Genomic DNA, 13,566 nt, shown 5'->3' with positions numbered 1-13,566 from the left:
GTTTGTAGATTGAACAAAAAGTTGATTGCATATTGATGCCTCATAAGAAGTACGCTTCTGATTTGTTGAAAAAATTTAGAATAGATAATTACAAGGTACTAGCAACACTTCTAACCTATGGTAACAAGCTGAGTAGGGATGGTGGAGGTGCTAAAACAAATGAAACTTTTTACAAGAGGTTGATAAGAAGTTTATTGTATCTAGAGAGTAAGCTCTAGATTTATGCACAATCCTTCTGAAATTCTCTTAGTTGCTATTAAAAAAGTACTCAAGTATGTTAAAAAGACCCTAAGCTATGGACTAAAGTTTAACAAAGCTGAAAAATAAGAGGTTCAAGGCTATTGTGATCGTGATTGGGGTGGAAGCATGGAAGACTCTAAGAGTACCAGTGGGTATTGTTTTTCTTTTGGTAGTGCTATTTTGATTGAAACTCCAAATTGCACAATCCTTTAGTGAAGTAGAATATGTTGCTATTGCTTCAGCTGCAAACCGGACAATTTGGTTTAGAAAAGTTCTTTGAGATTTGAAGTTTAATTATGATGAACCTACTACACTCTAGATTGACAACAAGTGTACCATTTCTATGGCGAAAATCCAGTAAATCATGGGAAAACCAAGCATATCAAAATCAAATATCATGCCATTAAGGAGGCAATTAAAAATGGTGAGATATCTGTTATTCATTACAGTACACATGAGCAGCTAATAGACATTTTCACCAAAGGGCTTGATAAAAACAAGTTTTAAAATCTTAGAGCTAAATTGGGAGTATGCAATTCAAGCCTCGATGAGGTGTGTTAAAGATGAAAGCTTGCTACAGCCATGGTGTGTAACATCCAGCAGCTTTGACGTGTAACATCTTGAAGCCTTGGCATGTAACATCTTAGAGCCATGGTGTGTAACATCCTAGAACCATGGTGTGTAACATTTAGTAGCTTTGTTGTGTAAGATCATGCAGTTTTGGCATGCAGCTTCTAGAAGTTGTGGTGTGTATTGTTATGATCTTGGAGTGTAAAGTTTGTGTTACACATGCTGTTGTTCATTTTATATTATTTTATTTCCTTTTAGTCTTTCATTTTTTGTTAGTTTTGGCAATCTATTAATGCACTAGGATTGAAAAATTCCAAGTTTAAAAAGACCTTTGGTTTGTTATTAGTTTGGAGAGTGTGAGTGCTATAGCACCATATGGCAACTTTTTTCTTCCTTCTTTGTAAAAAGCCTTGATATAAAAGGCTGTTTTTAGTTGTTATTTTATATGTAAGAAATAGTCTTCTTCCCTAAAAATATTTTTGCTATCCTCTGTATTACCTTGAACTCCATCGTTACAGCTCCACTTTCATAAGAAAAATATTATTATAAAAATCTTACAACATCAGGTGGGCGATTATTGATGGCATGGACACAAAATTTTGGACAGATATTAAGGTCGACAACTATCCTCTAATAAATACAATCCATGTTTCGAAACTAGTTTCATTGGGAATCAATGTGTTTGAGATTTTACCATGTTAGATGGAGGCTAAATAGGATATGGCTCGTTTAATGGAGATTCTGCTTGGAAAGGATGTACAGTGGTTAGCAAGATTGATTCCTCCTTCTAATACATATTGTCTTGATGCACCTTATTGGGCACCTTCCACATCAAGTTGTTTCATGGTAACCTCTATATATGACCAACTAAGGAGGATAGTTACCTCCAATAATGCAGTTCCTAGTGGTGAGTGGAATTTAGCATGGTAATGGCAGGTCCTCAACGCATATGCTCATTCCTTTTATATTGTCTACACAATAGAATCCTTACAAACTAAGAAAGGGTGTGTCAAAGGTTATCAACTATGGCAACTTGTTCCCTATCTACGTTAGATGATGAAACCATTTTGCATCTACTCCGTGATTGTTTGGTTGCGACTACATTGTGGAGTTGTTTATTGCTCCTGAATGAAGTTAATAATTTTCTCTTGTTACCTATGGGAAAGTGGCTATCAAGTAACCTAAGAAGTCGTTTATTATCTGATCAAGGAGTAACCTAGAAAATTGTGTTTAGTGTTGCTTGTTGGTAGTTATGGAAGTGGCAAAATCTGGAGATCTTTTAAGGTCACTCAACACCAATCGAAAGCCATTTGAATATAGTGAAAAACATGGCTGGTGCAATAAAGGATGCAATGGCTTTGCAATCAGCAATAGATGGAAACCTTAATATGAGGGAGGAGGTTTTAGTGGGATGGTTTTCTCAACCATCAAGATGGATTGCGGTTAAGTCAGATGGAGCTTATCGTGGTTCGATTCACTAAGCTATTGTTGTTGGAGTTCTTATAGGATTAAATGGTATAAGGCTTGGAGGCTTTGCGTGCAAGTTGACATGAAAGTGGAAGAAAATGATAAAACAGGGCTTTTGACTGTTTAGTAAAGAGAAAGAAGAAAAACAAAGCAGCGGATGGAGGAGGAAGATGTTTCATTAATCAGCAAACACATAATATATACAAGCGTTATATTGTTAACACTTATTTACGGAATGGACAAATGTTATTAACCTGAACATGCACAAAGACACCTCATAACCATTGGTATAATATACTTAATAACCAGTACAATGAAGCAAAAGACATAGTGTAGAACAAAATGATAACATTAATGCATGCTCAGTCAATGCATGTTTTATCTTTAACACTCCTCCTTAAAGGCTGCATTGACAACACTAAGCTTAACTCTCAAAGTTTCAAACCTAGACATAGGTAGAGTCTTGGTCATAATGTCTGCTAATTGATTTAGAGAAGAAAATATTCAAGAATAATTTCCCCACTTCTTTTCAGCTTCTCTGATAGCATGGAATTTAACCTTTATGTGTTTACGCTTACCATGAAATGCAAGGTTTTTAGTGATGGCTATTGCAAACTTGCTATCAACAAAGGTACTTATTGAAGTCTTTTGTATAAAGGTTAAGTCATTCAGAATTTTCCTCAACTAAGCACCTAGGTTAATTGCTGCATTAGCTGTTATATACTTTGCCTTAGTGAATGATTAAGCAATGATAGCTTGCTTATGTGAATTCTAGGAGAAAGCTCCATTGCCTCATGAGAAAATATAACTAGATGTGCTCTTAGAGTCAGCAACACTCCCTGCCCAGTCGTTGTTTGAGTATCCAACTAAATTAATCTCATTTAACCTTCCAAAAAACAAACTATGATAAATGCTGCCTTTCAAATATCTAAGAATACATTTGGCAACAGCAAAATGAATGTTAGAGGGCTCTCTCATAAACCTAAATAGTAAACTCAGTGAATACATTAGCTCAGGTCAGGTTGAGCAAATGTATAATAAACTTCCAATGAGACTTCTATAGCTAGCAGCATCCTTTAGTTTGCAGCCATTGTTGGCAGTCAATTTTTGATTCACTACAAGTGGAGTGGAAACAAAGTTGTAGCTACTCATATGAAACTTGATCAAGATGTCTCTAATATAATTTCCTTGTGACACAAAAATGCCTTTACTTGTTTGGCATATATGCATCCCAAGAAAATAGTTCATCAAGCCTAGGTCGGACATATTGAAATTCTTCTCCATATTAGACTTGAACTTATTGATTACTTTTGTGTTACAACTAGTAATCAACAAGTCATCAACATATAATGAAATAATTACCTGAGCTTGACCTTTTGAATGAAGTACATATAGAGTAGCTTCATTAGAACTCTTCTTAAATCCTAGACTCAGTAAATAAGCATCAATCTTGTTGTTCCAGGGGCGAGGATCTTCTTTCAGCCCATACAAAGCCTTATGCAACTTGTAGACTTTATCATAATTTGATTCGACCTTGAATCTTTCTGGTTGCTCAACATAAACCTCCTCTTGCAGTGCGCCATTCAGGAAAGCTGATTTCACATCGAAATGATATACTTTCCAACCGAATGCAGTTCAAATAGCCAGTAACAATCGAATGGTCTCACATCGAGCTACTGGAACAAAAGTGTGCAGAAAATCAACACCTAGTAGCTGAGAGTATCCCTTAGCAACAAGTTTTGCCTTGCACTTGTCAAGGTACCATCAGAGTTAAACTTCTTTCTAAAGATCCACTTAACTCCAATTACATGTTGTTTCTCAAGTCTGTCAATAAGTGTCCAGGTATTATTTTGATTAATTACATTGATTTCTTCTTGCATTGCAACTTTCCACTCTTTTGATTTAGTTGCAGCTTGATAAGAGTCTGGTTTAGATATAAGCATCAAGCTCCTATGATAAATATCATCAAGACTTCAAGTACCTCTCACTCCAAAATGCTCATCATCATCATCTATATCTGGCATCTGATTTGCAGTTTCAGTTTTAGTTTCAACAAGTTCGATAAGCTCAATTTTGAATAGAGATCCCACCTTTTTTGAGTCAATTTTCCTCTAGTTCCATTTTTCATTATCAAAGATTACATTCCTAGATATAATGACATTGCTTAATCTTACAAGATTAAGTTTGTACCCTTTAGACTGCTCACTATAGCCAATGAATGTTGTTGTTTTTTATATGGAATCAAGCTTGGTTCTGGGAGTTTTAGGAATTTGATGATAGCAGAGGCTTCCAAAAACCTTGAGATGATCAACTAAAAGCTTGTTGTTGTACCAAGCTTCATAAGGAGTTATTCTTGACAAGGCCTTTGTTGGTAACCTATTAAGCAGATAAACAGTTGTACTACAAGCTTCTACCCAAAATTTCTTAGGAAGATCTTTCTCAAACAACAAACATATCCCCATATCTAATATTGATTTGTTCTTTCTTTCATTTACCCAATTCTGTTGAGGTGAGTAAGGGACTGTGAGTTGATGATGAATCTCTTCAGCTTCAAGATAATTCTCAAACTGTGATGAAGTGTGTTCCCCACCATTGTCTGATCTCAAGCACTTCAGCATCAAACCAATCTCCTTTTCAAACTTTGCCTTGAATTTAATAAACATTTCAAAGGCTTCATGCTTAAATTTAAGAAAGTATATCTAGGTCATTCTACTGAAATCATCAACAAAGATTATAAAATACTTACTGCCACTTGAAAATTCCTGGTTCATAGGTCCTACAACATCTGAGTGGACCAAATTTAGCCTACTCTTTGATATTGTCAAGCTAGTAGAAGTATATGGTTTACTGGTCTGTTTGCTAAACTTGCAGACACTACAAATCGATGTTGACATACTTGGCTTAGGTAGCTTCTCTGTTAACTCTTGATAGTATAGTTGATTCAGATAGTTATAACTACCATGACCAAATCTCTTATGCTAAAGTGAAGACACATCAATGTTACTATTACTGACTTGCATGCATGCATTAGTCAAATTAACATGAAAGCACTTATTTCTCAATGGCACATTCATTAACAGATCACTTGATGGATCATAAATAGTGTAGTAAACATATTTAAACATCAATGTATAATGTTTTTCCATCATTTGTCCAACACTAAGTAAATTTTGTGCTATATCTGGAACTAAAACAACATCATCAATGTACCTCTGACTAGACGAAGTCTAGATGCCAATTGTGCCTTTTCCAACAGCATTCAAGTACACACCATTTCCAATTCTTACTCTAGATTGATAATGAGTGTCAAGTTGAGTGCATAAAAAAGAATTTGGTGTCTCATGGTTTGAGCTACTGCTGTCCAATAGCCATTGTGCATCATTAGTCATTTTATTGTAAGTTGCCATGAAGAGTTGCTCTTCTGAAGATTCCACATTCTTAGTTGCATTTGAGATCTTCTCATTTACATCAGATTTGTTTTTACAAACCTTTTCTACATGACCTAACTGTTTGCATGCATTGCACTTTACATCAGGCCTGAACTAGCAATATGCCTTAGTGTGACTCCTCTTCTTGCAATGAGGACAAACAGGGAATCTAGTCCTTCTCTTTTAAACTTTTCTACCCTGAGTGCTTTCTTTCTCCTTATTCTTCATTTCACTCACATTTTTCTTGGTTAAAGCTTCTACATGTGCCTTACCTTTCATTTGAATAGTAAAGGCAAGATCAGCTTTTCCATTCTTCCTAGCAGCCCTCTTCTGTTCATCAACTTTCAAAATATTCACCAAATCTGATATAAAGAGCTGTGTAATATCTTTTCCCTGCTTCAAGGGTGATATTGTGGCATCAAACCTTTCAAGTAAGCTTGTAAAAACTTTCTCCACAACCTTAGTATCTAATAAAGTCTCTCCCAACAATCAAATTTGATTCACCAACTTCATCACAACATCAATGAATTCCTGCACAGTATAACTCTCTTTCATCCTCAGTAATTCATATTGCCTTCTGAGATTCTGGAGACAAATTTGTTTACTTCTAGCAGACCCTTAAAAATTCTTTTTCAAGTTTATTCGAAAGCTTGTTTTGCTATCTCACATCCCATAATCCAGTTGAAAATTGACTCTGAAACAACTAAGTGTATAAATGATAAAGCTCTGAATTTCTTTGCTATATTCTCTTCATATTGCTTCACTTGTGTTGGTGTGGCATTATCTCCCAATGCTGGTACTTTTGTTCATTTTCAATTGCATTCAATAGATTGACACCTCTTAGGAATGCTTTCATTCTAATGGCCCAAACAGGATAGTTAGAGCCATCGATAATAGGTGCAGTTTGTTGTGTGACAGTTGAGGTTGACATTTTGATAAAGAATAAACTTGTGATGAATTTGAAGAAGTTTTAACTGGCTCAAAGATTGGTTATATGCTTTGATACCATGACATAAAAGTGGAAGAAAATGATAAAACAAGGGATTTGATTGCTTTGTAGAGAGAAAGAAGAAAAACAGAGCAACGAATGGAGGAGGAAGATGCTTCATAAATCAGCAAACACATAATATATACAAGCATTATATGGTTAACACCTATTTACAAAATGGACAAGTGTTATTGACCTGAAGATGCACAAAGACACCTCATAACCACTGGTATAATGTACTTAATATACTTAATAACAGTACGATGAAGCAAAATACATAGTGTAAAACAGTTAATGCATGCTTTATCTCTAACACAAGTTAGGTGTGTGTATGGCTTATTGTGCGGAATAATGGGGTATTTACCATGGGCTCCAACTAGCTTGGGAGAAAGGTTTTCGCATGGTTAAATTACAGGTTGATAATAAAATGGTAGTGCAAGTTTTTACTTCTTCCACTCATCCTTGTGCTAATTTGGATCTAATATGAGCAATTAGGGAAATGTTACATTGACAGAGGAAAGTCTCAATAAATCACATTTATCAGGAAGGTAATAGAGTAACTAATCTTATGGTTAATAAGGGATTTGGGTTAGAGGTTGATATTCAATTGTATGATGATTCTCCATCTGATCATATTATACTTGTATTGTGGAGTGATAAGTGGGGAGTTTGCTTCCCTTGTATGATTAGAGAATCAAGTTATTTTTCCCTAAAAAAAGTATGCATCATTTTGTTGTCAATGAGATTTGAGTTGATAGCTTAGGAGTGGATACGTTGTTGAGATCATGGACCTTCCTTTCTTTCTTTTTCGCTAAGTTTTTGATTGTCAAGATTAGGACTTTTGAGAACTTGTTTTTTATGTTGTTGCCTGTTCCCTTTTCGTTTTGGCTTCCTTCGTTTTGCTTTTTGCTGTCAAAGGCTTTTTGCGCAGCACCCTATCACTTTATGTACAGGGACATCGCCTCTCCAAAGCTGGCTTTCTATGTCAAGATAAGTCTTCCATCAACATGGTGATAGACTTGCTCTGGCGTTATAGCTTTTGGCTCAATAAATATCATTTTTCAAAAAAGAGAAAAACAAAATAATTTGTTTCCTTAGAAAATAGTAAAAATGTAAAATAATTCTTTCTACTTATCAAGAAATATATACATTTATTACATCAGTAGGACTACTGGACCATAATCAACCTGGATTATGTATATGTATTTTACTCTCAGACCGCAAAAGTTATTCTTCTTTTTATTAACATTGAACTATATGGAGTATGTTTCTGTTCCAAGAGACTTTCTTTCTGGGACCTTAATTTGAAAATGTATTTATCCATAATTGCACACCACAGCAAGAATATGTTAAGAGAGATTACTACGATAAATGATGGGGAGAGATCACGATAAAAAAATTTGTCAACTCTCAAGCTAGGGTCATGAAGGCAATCGCTTGTTTGAAGAACTTTCAGGATAAACACATTAGCAAGAAACAACTTGAAAATGACAGTGAAAAGAAAACACAGACACAATCATTGAAGCTTGACATAGTCAATAAATCTTGTAGTTTTCCTGGGCTTTTAATTTTAGAACCCAAGTTAAATAAAGAGTAGCCAGTTCAATGTTCACTTGCAGTCTATGGAGCATAAACTGAAAGTAACGATTATTTTTAACCAGAGATACAAAAAGACCCAGAATTTGACAAAATCCATTCCAAATTATTTATAGTTAATAATCTTAGACACTGCAATAAGCCTTAAGACCAGATCCAAGAGCACCTCGGGCAGCCTCGGTGGAATAAAATTCCAAGAATTCCTCGTAGTCAAAAGGTTTGAAAAGCAAGGGATTTTCTTCATCCACAAGCTCTTCTGGAACCTTTACTTTGTAGCCTCCTTTCGTGGTTGCAAACAATCCGGAGCTGTATCTTGCCTTGTTCCCCGTTATCATCACGCGATGATATGGAGAAGGCAAACGACCATTTAACCATACCTGCATCAGCATACAAGACACAACTTCCAATATGAAATCTCTTCATTACTGAGTTACAACCAGCGTTTTCACTAACCAACTATTAGAAATGCAAATTCTTCAGTTTTGGCCCAAGAACTTAATTAAATATGGCATTAATTTAATTACTAGTTTGAGTATGTTACAAAGTTGAATAATTATGTGTGCATTATAAATGCAATTTCTCCTTCATTTGTAATTTTTTTTTACAAAAAGGATCTAATGTACGAATTGCAAGTGACTTACACTGAGGGATTCTCCAATCATGACAATGAAAGAGGCCGGTGAGGGTTTTACATTGATCCATTCGCCATCTTTGGTTTGAATCTCCAATCCATTAACCTCATTTTGATGCAACAAGGTCACCATATTCTGGTCAGAGTGAGCACGTGCCCCAATGGTTGGCTCGCTGGTGTGGGGCCCTTCATATTTCATGACCCTCAGAATATAATTGGTGGACTCCATGTGCTTATCCATGTATTTCTCTAGACCAAAACTCTCCAAAATCATCCTTCTAATTGTTTTCTCTAATCCTGAAGCTAGCGATGAGAAAGATAGCAGAGTTTCGCTGCCAAAAGCAGAGCCGTTAACTAAAAGACCATCCCATATGCATACAAACCAAGTATTTTAATTGAAAAGAGTACATAGTTTTCCTGTCAAAAATAAGAGTTTGATGAAAGAACTTTATTGGAACTTAAATAGAAGGAAAGAGTCATTCTGAACCTGAAACTTGAATTTCCTTGGGGCCACAAGATGTTAGTAAGGCGTTGTTCAACGTTTTCAGCAACATTTGCTTCATCAATGACCATGCTTTCATGCAGTGGTGCCTTAGGCCCATAATAGCCACGAAAGACCTTCTCGGAAACATATCTCGTTTTTGTTTGCAAAGGCAGGTCAAAAAGCTCTTCCAGGGCTCCAATTAATGGCTTCCCAAGCTCCAGGACTTTGTCGAACAAAGCCTCGAAACAACCGTACTCCTGGAGTGCTTGCCGGACTTGGACCTTCACCAACTCCCAGTCAGCGCTGCCCGGCTTCAGGTCCTGCTTTGAGGAATCTATGACCGGAAGCCTAACCGGGGTTTCGGAGCTCATCTCTGCTGACTTTGTCATGTAAACAAAAATGGAAACTTTCGTGTATTTAACTTTTCTAAATTTTATGAGAATTTGTTACTGTAAAAACTTGAATTTACATTTGGATAGTGGACACCTCTTTATAGACAAATTTGTGAGATCCATTTGTGTGTGATTAGGTTGTCACAATTAATTAATTATTTAGCAATAATGCAACTTACCTGTAAGCTTATGATTGGAAACCCAAGGAGAAGCAAAAGGATGTCGAGAGGAAAATAGTTTGATTCAAATCTTAAAAGATACTAGAATGATTACTTAACCAATTTTCTTATAATTATTTATATGTGTAATGTATATACAAGTATGGATTGAAAACATTTTTGATTGCCGAAAATAATTATACTTTTTCATTATATTTTTAAATTATTATATAAATTTTTGTTGTTAATACTATACGATTTATCTAATGAATAAATTTATAAAATCTTAATTATATCAAATGATTTTTATTGAAAATATTTCTTTCATTATAAATATTAATAAGATTTATCTCATTTATAGATAAGAATTTTAATTGTTTTGGATTACTTCTACTAAAATTTATTTTTTTAATTCTAATAGTATTGAATAATTAATAAATTAATATTATAAAGTTTTAATTATATATAATTGAAACATTAACTGTATTTTATCTTTCAATTATAAATATTTTTATTTATAAATAATAAATTTTATATTTTAAAATTTTTATATTTTATATCATTATTATTTAAAAAATAAAAATAAATATTTATATACAATGCACGTGACAATAGATATATTAATCATATCAATAATACAGTTAAATAAAAGGTTAAAATAATGGTAATTTTTATCTCTATACTATGCCTTCAAGAGTGATGGAGCTGTCCAAGTTCTACTGTCACGTGCATTGTATAAAAAAATAAAAATTCTTTGCAACTTGAAATCGGTCATATATGAAGGTCACTATCAAAAGATTTTAGTCAGATTAATGTAAATATATATCTTATCACTTTTGTTTTCATTTGAGTCCATTTGGCTAATCAAGACGTTTTTGGTGATGATTATATAGCAAATGCTAATAATACAAATGACTAAGGACCATTTTGAGGTCGTTTTATATTTATTTGTTTATTTTTATTGTCAAGTTGCTTACTTGTAGGATGTTGACAATTTTATTGTTTATTAACGCGAATGGGCCATTAATGAAGCAAGAAACATTTGAATAAATTCATCAGAATAAAAATTAAAGAAATTGTTTTTAGCGTTGAGGTTGCTAGCTGCCAGAATCATGCCCTTGTAGTTTCTTCTTTATTATTATGTTAATTAAACATATAATGCTTTATAAATAAGAATTAATTTAGGATTTTTTAAAATTTATTTTATAGGATTTCTTATTTTATTTGAACTAAAAAAAACAACTTATTTTCAGCGAAATTTTTCATTAAAAATGCCTATTTCCGACGGATTTTTAACCAAAAATTTCGTTAAAAACTCTGTCGATAAAAACTTTGTCAGTAATACTTTACGTTGAAAATCCGTTAAAAAATTTTGTTAAAAAAATTTACTTTGTGATGGCTACCCCATTAGAATTCTGTTAAAAATTTTTAACGAAATTCCGTTGAAAATTTCGTTAAAAAATACTGTAGAAAAGATTCCGTTAAAATTTTCAACAAAATTTCCATTGAAAAGGAGAATTTAGACAAAAAATTCCGTTGAAAACAATTCCAAGAAAATCGAGACCACAAGAAAATTAATGAGACCAAAAGAATATTATGCATCCGTGGGAATCCCACAAACCAAAAACAGTTTGGAATTTGCGAGGAAAACGAATATAGCTTGGATGCAGTGTAGGGTATAGATTATAAACAAACCCCTGAAGTATATATATTTATAGTAAACAACTTCCAAAATTAATGTTAAAAGCTTCTTTTTTCTTGAAGCAGAGCAAGAGCAAATAGAATAATTTCATCCTCCCAGCTGTAATGATCTTAAAGATGAATAAGTTGTTCTTTTTGGCTCTCATTTAATCAGATGTAGGCTTGGTCTTGAGGCGATAGAGGAGCTTCTTCTTCTTTGAGGTGGGATTGTCACTGGTGAGAATAACCTTGCCAGGTTCACCAATCTTGAAATTGTTGCAGACCACGGGTTCTTCAGTAGATGCAACCTTCCTAGCCTTTCGGATTATAACTGTGTAGCTGTCTTCAGCACTGGGTATGAATTCTGCCCCATAGCTAACATCCCATCCCACAACTCTGACCTGCCATGTGAGAAGGCATGTCTGCATAACAAACCAAAATCACTCCTATGATCCTCCACCCAAATAAAAAGGATAAACGACTACACACTCATTTAATTCATGATTTAAGCTTCAACCAATTTTAAATGCTATATCAAATCTGCAGTTAATTAACTATATGCAATTTTTCATAGTAGTTCTCTTGCTCTGAATTTGTTTTTTTTTTATTCTCCAATTTTCTAAAGATAGGTCCCTCCAGTTGTTGGACAAGAGGCCTACACAAGTGGCACCAGCAAATTACAAACAGAGGAATGGTGTACAGAGGATCCAAAGATAAATGCCCTATTCAAAGTCAGTACTACCCGAATCCGAAAGCCCGGGGCCAAAGTTTTCTGCATTGGATTCTTAAAAAAAAGTGAAGACTACCCTTGACTAGAGAGACGGAAGAAAAGCTACCTACCTCAGTAACCGGAAACTCTATTGTGTGCTTCACCGATGGCTTAACAGTTATCTCAGTAACGGCATCAGTGTTGGCGAATTCACCATCTTTGCTCAGTCCTCCATATTTGACTGGTACTTGCTCAGCAGCGATGTACCTGAATGTACAGAACAAAGTAATTTCAGATAAACAAACGCAAATAGTGAAGGTTGAGAGAGCAATGGAGCAAATTATACAGCAACCTGAAAAGCGTCTCTGCAGATTTTGCAGAGCTGCCGGCGCTAAGGGGGGAAGGCGAGGAAGAGAGACGGAAGGAAAAGATAAAAGAAGAATGAAGGAGGGATCGCCGGCTAGAAGACAGGCCGGCGGCGAGGGAGAAAAGAGAGGGAGCTTCTTCTGGAGAGAAAAGAAAAAGGAAGCTTTTTTAGAGAGAGGGAGAGTGCCGGCTAGGTACAGAGAGAAAATGGAAGAGGGAAATTTGGCAGAGAGGAGAAGAAGTGGATTTTATACTTAGGGTTTGGAGGGCTTGAAACCACGTCGTTTTGTAACTCAACAGAATCCCTCCTTACTCCATACAACGGCGTCGTTTTCTGACAAAGCACTAGACAGTGCACTATGGGGAGCAAATCGTGGGCCAAGCAAATTTAGTCTGGGTCAGTCTGATCCAATCAGGTAAAAGGTTCAAGTTTTTATCCTAACACAAATTTAAATATTTTAAATTTTATTAATAAATTAAATTTTTTAATATTACTCCATATAAAACGTAATGTTATATTACTAAATTTATTATATACATATATTTATGACACAAATTATATGTTATATTTTGATTATTACACAAAATTTGTATAATTAATTATCAATATAATTTTATAAAAAGTATGATAAAAACTAATAAAATTAATAACTGTAATCATATAAATGAAATTTACTATAACCTTACATATAAAATATATTAATATATATGTAAAATATTTTAATATCTCATACATATACGTATATATATTAACTTATAAAGTTATATCAATTAAAAAATATAACTTATACTTTCATATTAATACAATAGGTTATATATATAGATTTTTTTTAATAATCAGGTTTCTCTCTCTCTCT

The 13,566-nt window shown here is 34.2% G+C and overlaps 2 protein-coding genes across 2 annotated transcripts; both read right to left on the bottom strand.

Annotated features, from left to right (window-relative positions):
• Positions 1 to 8,200: 8,200 nt before the first annotated feature.
• LOC18595842 (putative 2-oxoglutarate-dependent dioxygenase AOP1) lies at positions 8,201 to 9,845 on the bottom strand. Its single transcript, XM_007023954.3, has 3 exons — positions 9,408 to 9,845; positions 8,931 to 9,252; positions 8,201 to 8,666 (listed from the first exon to the last, which is right to left on the bottom strand). Exons 1-3 carry the CDS (start codon positions 9,791 to 9,793, stop codon positions 8,415 to 8,417), a joined length of 960 nt encoding a protein of 319 aa, XP_007024016.1. The 5' UTR covers positions 9,794 to 9,845; the 3' UTR covers positions 8,201 to 8,414.
• Positions 9,846 to 11,591: 1,746 nt separating this feature from the next.
• On the bottom strand, positions 11,592 to 12,877 carry LOC18595841 (patellin-1-like; the record flags this gene model as incomplete). Its single annotated transcript, XM_088807109.1, has 3 exons — positions 11,592 to 12,056; positions 12,475 to 12,610; positions 12,696 to 12,877. Coding segments are annotated over 3 exons (573 nt in total), but the record flags the coding sequence as incomplete, so codon positions are not given.
• Positions 12,878 to 13,566: the final 689 nt, after the last annotated feature.

This window comes from Theobroma cacao, chromosome 6, assembly GCF_053813885.1.
Source record: "Theobroma cacao isolate CCN51 chromosome 6, ASM5381388v1, whole genome shotgun sequence".
Taxonomy (NCBI): domain Eukaryota; kingdom Viridiplantae; phylum Streptophyta; class Magnoliopsida; order Malvales; family Malvaceae; genus Theobroma; species Theobroma cacao.
The sequence above is the reverse complement of the archived record's forward strand: the minus strand, read 5'-3'. Positions and strand labels throughout refer to the sequence as shown.

Bases quoted from the DNA above. Each gene is read 5' to 3' on its own strand.
- LOC18595842 (XM_007023954.3), bottom strand. From the start codon at position 9,793: ATGACAAAGTCAGCAGAGATGAGCTCCGAAACCCCGGTTAGGCTTCCG. The intron at 9,253-9,407 runs GTTCAGAATGAC...TGCTTTTGGCAG, and splicing joins CAAGGAAATTCAAGTTTCAG to CGAAACTCTGCTATCTTTCT. The intron at 8,667-8,930 runs GTAAGTCACTTG...ATGCTGATGCAG, and splicing joins TGATTGGAGAATCCCTCAGT to GTATGGTTAAATGGTCGTTT.